Consider the following 12891-nt stretch of genomic DNA (forward strand, 5'->3'; position numbering starts at 1 on the left):
CAAAAAATTGAACATTTGTAAAAAAAAAAAAACAAGAGGAATTTTAGATACAAACAAGTGCCTTCTCATCCCTCGCCTTAGCTCAATGAATGTGTGCAATACAAATCTTATTATATGCAAATCAAATATATTATTTGCATTTGATTCTACACAAAAACTTAAGTGGATAGGATAAGAAGCCCAATATTATATATTAAAATCCATATTTTCCACATTAACAATTATGAGACTATTAGCTATTCTAATAAGATGACATAAAATCATGAACAATAATAAAATTGGCAAATAAATTGTGTCCACAATGCAACAATCCTCATCAATATTGTTAAATGGAAATCACTTGACAATTAATTAATACAAATAATAACCAACACTAAATAAAATGAGAAAGCCTCCTTCACTACTATTGACAAAGTGGTTCTCACATAATACTTGTTAGAAGAATATTGTATGCAAACCCTAATTAATTGTAAGATGAATTGAAATTTTGGATCAATTGTAAGAGCACTTAACAAAGAAGAACACAAGATGCACACTTTGGATTCTAGGCACGAAACACTTTCTTAAAAGAGAATTAACCCCTTATAATGTGTGCCAAGGATAAATGCTAAGCCTTTAAGATACAAAGAATCCCCTTACACTGTTGCACACAGCAAAGTAAGTCTTGAAAAATGAAAGAATATGTTCGCTGTTACACTTAAAAGGAAGAGAAATTTTCAAGTGTTATATTTTTATTCAACATTTAAGAGTTTCGATTTATACTAGTTTGGAGTTTTGGAGATTATAACTTCTTAAAACGTGAAAAGTCGTCTTATAACAATTATAACTCCTTTTATTACACCAAGAAATGCTTAACTTGCCTAACTTCCTCTTCACATGAAAGAGGTGTCTTCTAACCACTACAACTATCATAAAATATGAAAATATGTCATTTTTAAAAATATTTTCAATATTCAAAATTATTATAACATTAATTTGATCGAGTGAAAACTATTAAAGGTTAAGAACTCCAATCCGGGTAGAGGTGTGTATTAGACAATCTAAAGACTGCTTTTACTCTTTGGTGTAAGGTTTGCCAAGTCACTCTAGACATTAGGGTACAACTAGCCGAGTAAAGCACACCTTATTCAGCATGTCTCAGTAATGAGTTATGTTACTCAAGCATCCTCAAATGAGAAGTAGAACTAAGGGAGAAAGGAGAAGATAAGTGGTAGTTTTTTTCTCAAAGGACTTCAAAGATAGCTAATGCTATAGTTTTTCAAAGATAAACATAAAGATATGGAGATGATTTCAATGAAATAATAATGGAGGATATATATTGTAAGATCTGATGGATAGAAAAGCATTTGCTAAAGTGGGATCCAAGGAATAGAAAATTAGCCATTGAGGTGGAGAACAAAAGGTTACAAATCATAGTAAGGTCAACCATGAAGGAGGACCGCCACATAGAGGGGTACGGGCCAATTTTTGGCCCAACCCAACCCGCGCTATAGCCAGACAGATTACGGGTTGAGGGTGTCCCACCCCGGGTTGTATTATTTTATATTTTTTTATCAATTTAAATTTTTTATTATTAAAAAGCTTATGTGGAGTCTTAACAGAACACATGCTCACATGGAAGAATAGTTGATGTGGCGATTTCTATTATCAAAACATCACCCATTAATTCAAAGCTGATGTGGGGGTTTTCTACATGCTCAAGTGGGACAATAACTTAGTCAAGTAATGTTATAATTGTTTGTTATTTAGTTCCACAAATAGTGGAATCTTATCAATTTGTTTTAGTAAACATAATAAACCTATATAATGGGTGATAGTTTTAATATTATTTGTGAAGAAGAGCATTCAAATAATAAAAAAAGTTTCTCTTTTATTATTTTTTCTATAATTCTTTTTTTCCTCGAAATTTCAATTAAGAAAATATGGGAAAAGATTCAACTAGTTCCCTATTCCAAATTTCTTACCAACTCAAACTACAAGTAAATGTTGTTTATATATTGGCAAAGATTTTTAAACTAATTTCAAAATTCAAAATTATATATAAACAATTATTTTATATTTATTATTCAATCCTCATTATTGATATAATTTAAAATGAATATAATTTATACCAAGTTATTTATATAAAAAGCTATTATTATACAAAGTAATATAATTTCAATGGTATGCAATATCATAAACATATTAATTTAAAATGGCAGTCATTTCTGCAGCATTTTTGAGTGTTTCTTTAGTAGATAGAATATCTAAAATCTTGTGTATTTTAAACATGTTATTAATTTAAAATTATAATATTCTTTGAGATCTTAATTATTACATAATAAATTTAGAAACTTTGCAAAATTGATAACAAACCTCTCAAATGTAATTTACAAAAAAACTCTTTTAATTATAGTTTTATTTTCCATCTCCATCTATGTTAACATTGTATTTTTAAATAAAAAAATCTAAATTAGGATAAAAATATTTACATTATGAGATAACATTAATAACTATCTAATTGTACAAGAATTATATATTAGTATTTTAAAAATTTTATAAATTTATTATTTCGTGATTTAATCAATCTTTTATGGAAAATGAAATTTCTTATTTAGTGAGATGCCTTCAATTCCTTACATTGAATAATCAATTTTAACCAAATCAATGATTCGAAATTTAATCTCATATCAATTAATATCCAAGTTTGAAAATATTACCCATAAACATTAAAGGATGAGTATTTAACAAAATAAATTATGACTTATTTGAAATTATTTGGATTATTTTTAATTTTTTAAAATTACATTTTGATTTTTGGAGGAAAAAATCTAACAAGTTGTTAGCAAGGCTCAAACTCATGACAATAATATTTTTACAACAACACCACTCTAACTAGCCCAACCATGAGTTGTTTGTTAATATTGTTTATTTACTTAAAGTCATAAGCAATAAATAACATTTATGTTATCTACATTTAGTCCCACATCAATTAACTAATGAAAAAAATATATGCTGACGGCCTATAAAAATGTCAGTCACCCAATATGTTACCTATTTTTTTTTATCTTTATTATGATTTTTTAAAATTATATGTTATAATTTTATTCAATAAAATAAAAACCCATCGGACCGGCGTAGAAACAGCCTGTTTTATACCTGGTCCACCTGTTCAAAAGATACCCCGAGCTAGATCCACCAGGCCAACCTAACCTGACGGGTTATTACTGTAGGTCAGGCCGGATACGGTTCGGCCTGTGCCCACCTCCACATTACATATGCCACCAAATAAAGATTTACAAGGTATCTAGTGAAGCAATTGCCCTACTAAAATTTAAAATATCCACTATGCCTTAGAGGATATTGTACATACTTTTTTTTTCTTTTACCATATGCCCCACTAAAACTCAAAAATTAAAAATATGTATAATAAATTTTACTACTACAAAATAAAAATCCGGGATTCATCCCTGCTTGCCGCCGTTGCTTGCCATACCATGTGGTGAATTGGTGGGGTGTGTATATATGATAAAGACACTGCGCAAGCCAACCTTAAGACCTAAATATTTTAGAGTTGGAGAACTGCTTTTGCAGGGTTGACAATTTTTAGAGAGTAGTAGGAACTTCTTAGGCTATGAATATTCTTGACAACATTCCAAATGGCAGCTTCACTCAATCATTTCAATTGAAAACCTATCTCAGCCTGCTAACCTATCTGGTGTGGCATTCCAAACAGGGCTAGTTTTACAATTTCATGATTTTCTGCAACTTTTGTGTTTCAATTCCTGTATTCACAATATATTTACTTATTTAGATCAACAGTGGAGACAAAGCAAATTTTCAGTTTTAATTTTTAAAAACTAAAGGCAGAATAGTTTATTCCAAAAAATAAAAAATAAAAACTCAAAATTGGCACAAAAAAAAAACCTACTTACTCTTTACCAAGATGCTATGTACAAATCATGCTAAATTTGTTTGAGAGTATTTCTCATTTATTCAATGTGATCTTTATTTTCGAATGTTATATATATATATATATATATCAGCAAGATCAAATAAATTATATTTCTATTTTATACATATACACATATACATATATACACATATACGTATATGTATACACATACATATATATACATATATATACATAAATCTATACATATACACATACACATATACATATGTACACATATATGTATGCACATACATATACATACATATATTCATATATACATACATGTATGTATATACATTCCCTATATATACTTATATATAGTATGTTCACATATATAAATACACATATATATGTATATATATAAATATATATGTATATATACAAAAATATATACATATACATATATTATATGTATATATGCATATACGCAGACATATCCATACACTTATACACATGTTTTTCCAATTCAGGATTTACTAAATCCTTCCAAACAAACATAAAATCTTATAATCATGATATTCAGGTTCACATCCATACCAAAACACAAGATTTGATCATGTATTTTGAAAGTCAGATTTTCAGATTCATAACTGAAATCATGCTTTAAATTACATCAACCAAACGCTACGTTAATGACTTTTGGGATCCACCCTACAGTATGGGTAAAACCCCAAAATATACGTCCAAATACTGCAGAAGAAAAACCGCTAAAATCCTATCAAATTTATCCTCATCGATTAGTTAACATGTTGGTTAACCGTATTCTGAAACATGGAAAAATAAACACTGGCTCATCAAGAAGAAAGAAGACACACCATCATTTATTTTTTTAAAAAAAAAAAATACAAAGCATCAACCAAGCCAAAACTTATCATTCAGAAACTTCAAAATAAAATCGAAAATCTCATCAATTAATGAATTGAGATATTATGGCATTTAAAGTATAAAAAGTTGTTCCTTTTTAACAAAGAAAGTAGTATAGTTTAAAAACCAACATGATAATTTTTTTTAATTTTAAAAACACAAAACTGATGACTTATTTACATGCTTCTCGGAGTAGGTATTCCTTTGACCTCAACCACCTGCACTTACATATCTTTTTCAAAGTATGTTTTCTTACTTTCATTTACTCTCCTATTTCCTTTACTTAAACAACAATACATTGAGGGTTAACACTTAGATGTATTTGTAATACCATACTACATTTAACAACGCAACAAATTTAATAATGACAACAATAATAAGCACCAAAAGAGTCAAGAATCAAATACAAAAACAATTAAAGGCGTAACTAATATTACGCCATATTATTAAAACGAAAAAGCAAATGTGTCAACAGAGTGCCCGGCTACAAGACAATGTGACGTTTATTATTTGGAAGATATCTAATTTGAGAATCACATGCTACCTATTATTAAATGCAGCGGGGAGGAAAATGAATAGAAATGCTAAAGAACTATACAAAGATTTCACGAAGAATAACAAACATTGTAATTCTCGAACAGCATCCCTCAGGTGGTCTTATTCTTTTGTTGAGCGATAGAGTTCGATGTAGTCCAAAGCCGGGCGATTCCAAGACCAATCTTGCTCCATTACTCGTTTGCATAAAGAGTTAAACCATTCCCGGCCATTGTACCAGGCAGAGATTGCTCTGAGAATCCAATCACAGATTAAGACGTCAGCTAACATTGTAAGGCACAGAACAATAACCTTGTACAATGTCAACTATTTCTCAGACAATAATGGACTTTTTTTATATTTTCAGTTAAAGCACAGACACAAGATGACATTGCCATGGGATTCTGTTGTACTTGCAAAGAGAGAATTCTTGCAATAATATCCATAAACAACAATAAAGGGAAAAAAATCCTTTAACTTCAAATCTGGATTCTACCAACATGCAAAGAAGTTATCTGCAGCATGATAAAACTGACAATAGAAAGGTCAAACTAAGTATTAAGTAGGATTTATAAAAACACATACCAATTATGTTGTTTTTAGAAGTAAAAGATAATGAAAATATTGTTCTTAAAGACAGTCCTAATAAGACTATTATTAACCACAAAAAAACATAAATTCTCCATTATTTGTGCTTCTTGGAATATGAACAAAATTGGTAAACAATTGAAACCACAAAAATCGGTAAATAATGGAATAGGATCACTTGTAAAAAGGATGATCCTAACAGGTTTCTTGCACAGTGGGGAAAATCTAGGTAGAAACAGTCTCTTTCCTAATTAAACTCCTACTTATTGATTTTTGTCCTGCATAAATAGGCCAAAATCAGCATGTGGCAAGGCACCGTTCTCAACCGTAACTAGCCAATCCAAATGAACCAAACCAAACCAGTTGCTTTGAGGTTTAGATTTTGAATGAACCATAAACAAAAACTAACTGATGAAGGCTTTTTTTATCAAAACTGCTCGAATTTGTTCAAATGACAAGACTCACATAAAGATAGAGAAAGCCATCCTTAAGGTGCTGGAAGCTTAAATGGTTCGGGCATTAATCCTAATTCTTTAGTTTGCTCCATCCGGGTGTGTGAATCAGACTCATTATCAAATTGAAACTAAGAAACATATGCTAGTTCTTCCCTTTATATCTGAAAGATATCTTCCAAAGCAGCTATTTGCTTCTTTGTTTGACATGCTGCAGAAATCTCTGAGACCAAATAAATAACTCTGCAATGAAGGGATCGGATCGAATTGGAAAATGGAAGAATTACACAATTTACATGTTTCACCATCACTTTGTGGGACACAGTAAGGCAAGGGAAATGATATTTGCAATCCTCTATATCATCAGGAAGGTATCAATACTTCACCCAGTTGTAAGCAAATCTTTATCATTTGAGTTTTAAAATTTTTATTTTCAAAAAATATTGTAGGTCTTGCTTTGTTCTCTAAAGTACTCTAAAAGCCTTGAATAGCTTAATGTTTTAAGCTCACTACTACCAGCGAGTGTGGAGAATAGAATTGGTCCCCAAGTTTACTGAAGTATACAAGAATCAATTTTACCTTCATATATAAGAGATGACTTGGTCAGTGTTAGTTAGCGTGTCCTTATCCTAATTTAGCTGACCTTATCCATATTATCCTTACATTGTACTTACTTTATATTTAGCTTTACATTGCAAGTCTCTAACATTTGAGAAGGAATAAGAATCTGGTGTTCTTAGACATTGATCATGGTATAACTGGTCTAACTATGTGATAATAAATGAGATCAAAACAAATGAATATAATTAATTGCTTTTGTTGTATGTCATTATATGTATCACTTCTGTTTGACCTTTGTCTGAAATGACTGGCTGAGGCACATAATTAAAGTTTTACACCATAAGTACAACAACACCAATAGCATATTAAATCAAGAATGTAATGAATTTAGTTTAAGCTTATTTCAAACCGTAAGGTTATCTATGTGTATCATCTGCTTGATTGTTCCCAAATTAAACAATCTGAACACGAAACAAGAGGCAAAAGGAAGGACTATGAAGGTTTTCCATGGGTCCAAAGACACAAGAAGCACAAGACTACCTCAAATAAAACTTGTGAAATTGGGTTTTTCTAATCTTTATAAATCTATCCACTCTAGCAAAAAACTATAGAAGAGATGGTTTGGCATAAAATTGATACAAAAAAAAGAGACTGGAATAAAACTGAAAACAGTTAAGATTATGATCATACATATATGAAACCTAATACTAATAAAGAATATTAATGATTTAGAATAGCTACCATCTCTCAGCCTGTCCAAATAGTTGATGACTTAAGCAATTAGTTCATTTTATGTAAGATAGTTTATCATTTTAAATTGATCAAAACATAAATTTGATTGTTCACTTTTTCTCCTATCATTTTTTTTTTTTGTCATTCTTTCCTGTTTTGTTATGCAAAATTACCAGTAGGAACCAGCAAGTAGTCCGTATTACAAATCATAATCTTCGTACAAAGCAAAACAGTATCCCAAAGCCCTAGAAACAAAAGGCGATCATGTGGAATTAGCTTTCAATCTGAAAAAATGGAGTGTGAACACTAAGTTCGTAATTAATAAAGTGCACTACAAAATAGGTTAAATGAAATCTAAGGTTTGTAACAAGGAATCAAAAGATATCGTTGAGATTTATTACATGTTTATATATTTTCAGGTTTTTCAAGGGCCTATGGGCAAATAGGTAACTATGAAATAATCCAGGGTTGTTTTTATAAGAGTGAGGTGCAAGGCTCTTTATAAGCCCAAAAATTTATCAATGAGAAAAAAACCAAATTAAAAACAATATGGTATCAGAGAGAAATCTAAAAAAACCCTAACAGTACCGCCGCCCATCATTTCTCTACTCGGCCACCACCTTTCTCCTTTTCCGTCAATTGAAGTTTGCCCATGTGGGGGGACCGATACCCCACTGATCCCGAAGAAGGGGTTGAGATGGGTTTGATCTAGATCTTGATGTCTTGAAGGACCAAGATTGTGTCAAGAAACGAAAAAAAGGTTGAATGAAAGGGATCTTGATCTTGTGGGTGAAGAAGATCGAGACTGGGTCAAGTTAAGAAAAAGGAAGTCACGTGAGATCTGTATAATCTAGACTTTGATACTTGAGATTGATCGATGGAGGATATTATGAAAAAACTGAATAAAACGGAGCTCAAAACCTAGCTTCGGGTGTTGGGTCGGCAAGGGGAGGGATCGACACCGGTATATCCATAGCCTATGAAACTAGATCTTCCTCCTGTAGATCTGAAGCTTGATGGACCAGCCACGTATCTGAGTTGGTCGCGTCGGATTGAGGCTGCTCTAGTGGGGAAGAGGCTAGACGGATAACTGACAAGAGTCAAGGGCCTGAGCCAACAAGTGGAAAGCGCTGAGGAGGATGAGTGGAGGACCACACACGCCTTGCTTTACACCTGGCTATTGAACTCAATGGTTCCAAAGGTTGCTTCATCAGTGGATAGTATTTGAAAGGTAGAGGATATTTTGGTGAAGCTGAAGAGGATCTATGCTGGGCTGAGAACCACATGAGGGTGTTCCAGATCCAGCACGACATAGAGGCGGTGGTGCAGGGTGATAGATCTATTCAGGAGTACTCCATAGAGCTGGAACAGCTGTGGCAAGATCTTGATCATTTCTTACCTATATCGAGCTGCAGTGATCTAGGGTGCAAGAGCAAAGAGTTATCCACATAGGCTCTTATTGAGGAGCATGAGCTCTTCGAGATGCTAAAGAGGAAGCAAAGAATGGCAGAACATGGGGGAAAGAAGAGCATGACAGATGAGATATCCACATCTGACTCCATGGGTAATCTTTCTACTTTTGCTCATTCTGCCACAGGTACTACACATGTTTTTGCCTCTATATCTCCCATTAGATCACTAGAATGGATCATAGATTCTGATGCATCTCGACATGTGACAGGGGCGTCTAGTGAGTTCACTTCTTTCACTCACGTGAGCCCTCCAGAAAGCATCCAAACAGCGGATGGCACAGCCCAGCCTGTGGTTGGTAAGGGTACGGTTAAATGTACCGATTTAGTGACCTTGTCCAATGTATTGTATGCTCCTTCATTTCCAGTAAATCTATTGTCTATTAGTGCTATTATCCTCCAACTAAATTGTGTTGTTTCTTTTGATATTCCCAAGGTAACTTCACAGAGAACGAGACATGTCGGAGACTTGGGATTGGCATGTGGCATAGAGGATTGTGGTACATGGACAGAGAAAGGATGGATTCAGTGTTAACATCTTTGGTAGAGGGGACAGGAGGAGTGTATGGGATGACTGAAGAGGAGGTGTTTCTACTGCATCATCGGCGTACGGGACACATTTCATTGCCTGTTTTGGGTTGGTTGTACCCTTCATTTTCTGAAAGCGCAAATAAAGAAAAGTTAGTTTGCGATGCTTGTGAGTTAGGAAAACATACCAGAAGCTCTTATTATAGCTCTAGGAACAAGAGTTCTGGGGTTTTTGATCTTATTCACTCTGATGTGTGGGGGCTTTGTCCGGCAAATACAATCAATGGTTATAGATATTTTGTGACTTTTATTGATTGTTTTTCTCATGTTACTTGGTTGTATTTGATGAAAAATAAGAATGATGTACTTGCTTGTTTCAAAGACTTTCACAAGGCAATACAAACTCAATATGGCGCTCTGGTTAAGGTATTGAGATCCGATAATGGGACAAAGTACACTAACAAGGCATTTGGAGAGTGCTTGTCTATACAGGGGATACATCATCAGACTACTTGTCCATAAACACCGGCACAGAATGGGGTAGCAGAACGAAAAAACAAACACCTTCTAGAGGTAGCCCGGTGTATGATGATATCGATGAATGTCCCAAATTATCTATGGGGGCAAGCGGTCTTGACAGTTAATCAGCTGATCAACAAGATGCCCTCGAAAATATTGGATTGGAAGTCTCCCTGTGAGATGTTGAAGGGTGACAATGGAGGAGTTTTTCCCTTGAAAGTGTTTGGATGTGTGTGTTTTGTGAGACAACAAACCAACAATGGGGAAGTTAGATCCTAGAGCAATCAATTGTGTTTTCGTAGGCTACTCAGCCACTCAAAAAGGGCATGTGTGTTGGAGCCCAGGAGAAAGGTGATTGTTTGTAAGTATGGATGTGAGTTTTCGCGAGTCTGAGCCATACTACCTCTTGAGAGTAACCTCGCCCTTTGGTGACTCGCCAGATAGTGGAGAAATAGGGCGAGAGGGGGAGAAAAGTGAGGGCAAAAAGCTGATTCAGTTAGAGATGGGATCGGGTCCTGTTTTGAGGGAAGAATTGAATGAGGATGAGCTGGAAGAAGAGGCTGAAATAGAGGTGGCAGGAGAAAAAAGAAGAAAAATAGGCTCATGGGAAGCTGAGAGTGTACCAAAGGAGGAGAAAGGTGAATGTACCTATGCCTACATTACCACTCGTGCCAAGTTCCTTGTCTCGGCCTTCTCCAACTCCTGAGACACCTACATCATCCACCACAAACGTAGGTGATATGATTCCTCTCTTTTTCTACCGTGACATTAAGGAAGACTTTTCTTAGCAATGCGGGAAATCCTCCTGATCGTTTTGGATTTCCACATAATATTGGTCAGTCAGTTCAATACTCTAATATATCATTCACATATGGAGCATTCATTGCATCTTTGGACATTGTCTCTATACCCAAGTGTTGGCAGGTAGCAAAGGAGGACCCAAAGTGGAAGGCAGCCATGCAGGAAGAACTAAGGGCTCTTGACAAAAATCGCACATGGGAGTTAGTATCGCTACCATCTGGGAAAAAGACAATTGGATGCAAGTGGGTCTTCACTGTGAAGCAGAATCCAGACGGGCATGTTGAGTGCTACAAGGCACGTTTGGTGGCAAAAGGGTACAGCAAGACCTATAGCATCGACTATGATGAAACCTTTGCACCTGTAGCGAAGATGAGCACCGTCCGGACGTTTGTCTCGCTAGCAGTGAATGGTGTGTGGAAGCTACACCAGCTAGATGTGAAGAATGCATTTCTTCATGGGGATTTAGTAGAGGAGGTGTATATGGATATACCACCAGGATTTGGCACAGACCAGATAATGGGCAAGGTCTGCAGGTTGAAGAAATCTCTTTATGGCCTAAAGCAGTCCCCTCGAGCTTGGTTCGATAGGTTCAGGAAAGCTATGATAGGTATGAGATACCAGCAGATCAACGCTGACCACTCTGTGTTCTTTCAACGAAATAAGGGTTGCATTATTATACTTGTAGTATATGTGGATGACATGATCATCACAGGGGATGATGAGAAGGAGATTGCCAAACTCATGGTGAGACTAGGCAAAGAATTTAAAGTGAAGGATCTTGGTTTGCTTCGATATTTCCTTGGGATTGAGATAGCACGAGGAGCGGAGGGAATGGTTCTCTCTCAAAGAAAGTATACAATTGATCTTCTCACAGAGACAGGTATGTTGGGGTGTAAACATACAGTTACACCGATCGACCAAGGATTCAAGCTGAGCGCAGAGGCCGGAGAACCAGTTGATCGCGAGAGATACCAGAGATTATTAGGCAAGTTGATCTATCTGAGTCACACGCATCCTGATATATCTTTTGCAGTGAGCGTGGTGAGTCGCTACATGCATGACCCGAGGAAGGGTCATATGGATGCAGAGTACCAGATCCTGAGGTATTTGAAAAGTGCCACTGGAAAGGGGCTGATATTCAGGAAGAATGGTCATATGAGCATTGAGGACTACTGTGACTGTGATGGGCTAGCTGTTCCGATGATAGGATATCCACCTCGGGTTACTGCATCTTTGTAGGAGGCAACTTTGTCTCTTGGAAGAGTAAGAAGCAGTCTTTGGTGGCAAGATCGACAGTAGAAGCAGAAGCAGTCTTTGGTGGCTTTGGGAGTTGCAGAGTTGTTATGGCTAAAAGGTATGTTGGTGGAGTTGAAGCTGGATCAAGGAGTCAGAATGAAGTTGTGGTGTGACAACAAGTCAGCTATAAGCATTGCCAACAACCTAGTGCAACATGATAGGACTAAGCATATCGAGATCGATATGTTTTTCATCAAAGAGAAGTTGAATAGTGGACTACTAGAACTAGGCCATGTTTCAACCAAAGACCAGGCAGCAGATTGTCTAATGAAAGGGCTCAAGTCTTCAGACTTAGCTAAAGGATGTGACAAAATGGGCTTAGTGGATATCTTTCGCCCATCTTGAGGGGGAGTGTTGAGATTTATTATATGTTTATATATTTTCCAGTTTTTTAGAGGCCTATGGGCAAATAGGTAACTATGAAATAGTCCAGGGTTGTTTTTATAAGAGTGAGGTTTAAGGCTCTATATAAACCCAAAAATTTATCAATAAGAAAAAAACCAAATTAAAAACAATAATACAATATAACTGCGATTGACCCAAAGGTTGTAAATGAACAACCAAGATGCATAGTTTATAACTCATGGTTGCCAAAATTAACAAAGGGCAACCT

General features: G+C 35.0%; 1 protein-coding gene across 1 annotated transcript in view; it reads right to left on the reverse strand.

The window, feature by feature from the left end:
- Window positions 1-5199: 5199 nt before the first annotated feature.
- The window catches only part of LOC120268857 (soluble starch synthase 3, chloroplastic/amyloplastic), a 51200-nt gene continuing 43508 nt past the window's right edge, over window positions 5200-12891 (reverse strand). The window contains 1 exon segment of the mRNA XM_039276115.1: window positions 5200-5585. Coding sequence (XP_039132049.1) covers window positions 5456-5585 — 130 coding nt within the window. The 3' untranslated portion in view covers window positions 5200-5455.

Source organism: Dioscorea cayenensis, chromosome 9 (genome assembly GCF_009730915.1).
Source record: "Dioscorea cayenensis subsp. rotundata cultivar TDr96_F1 chromosome 9, TDr96_F1_v2_PseudoChromosome.rev07_lg8_w22 25.fasta, whole genome shotgun sequence".
Lineage (NCBI taxonomy): Eukaryota > Viridiplantae > Streptophyta > Magnoliopsida > Dioscoreales > Dioscoreaceae > Dioscorea > Dioscorea cayenensis.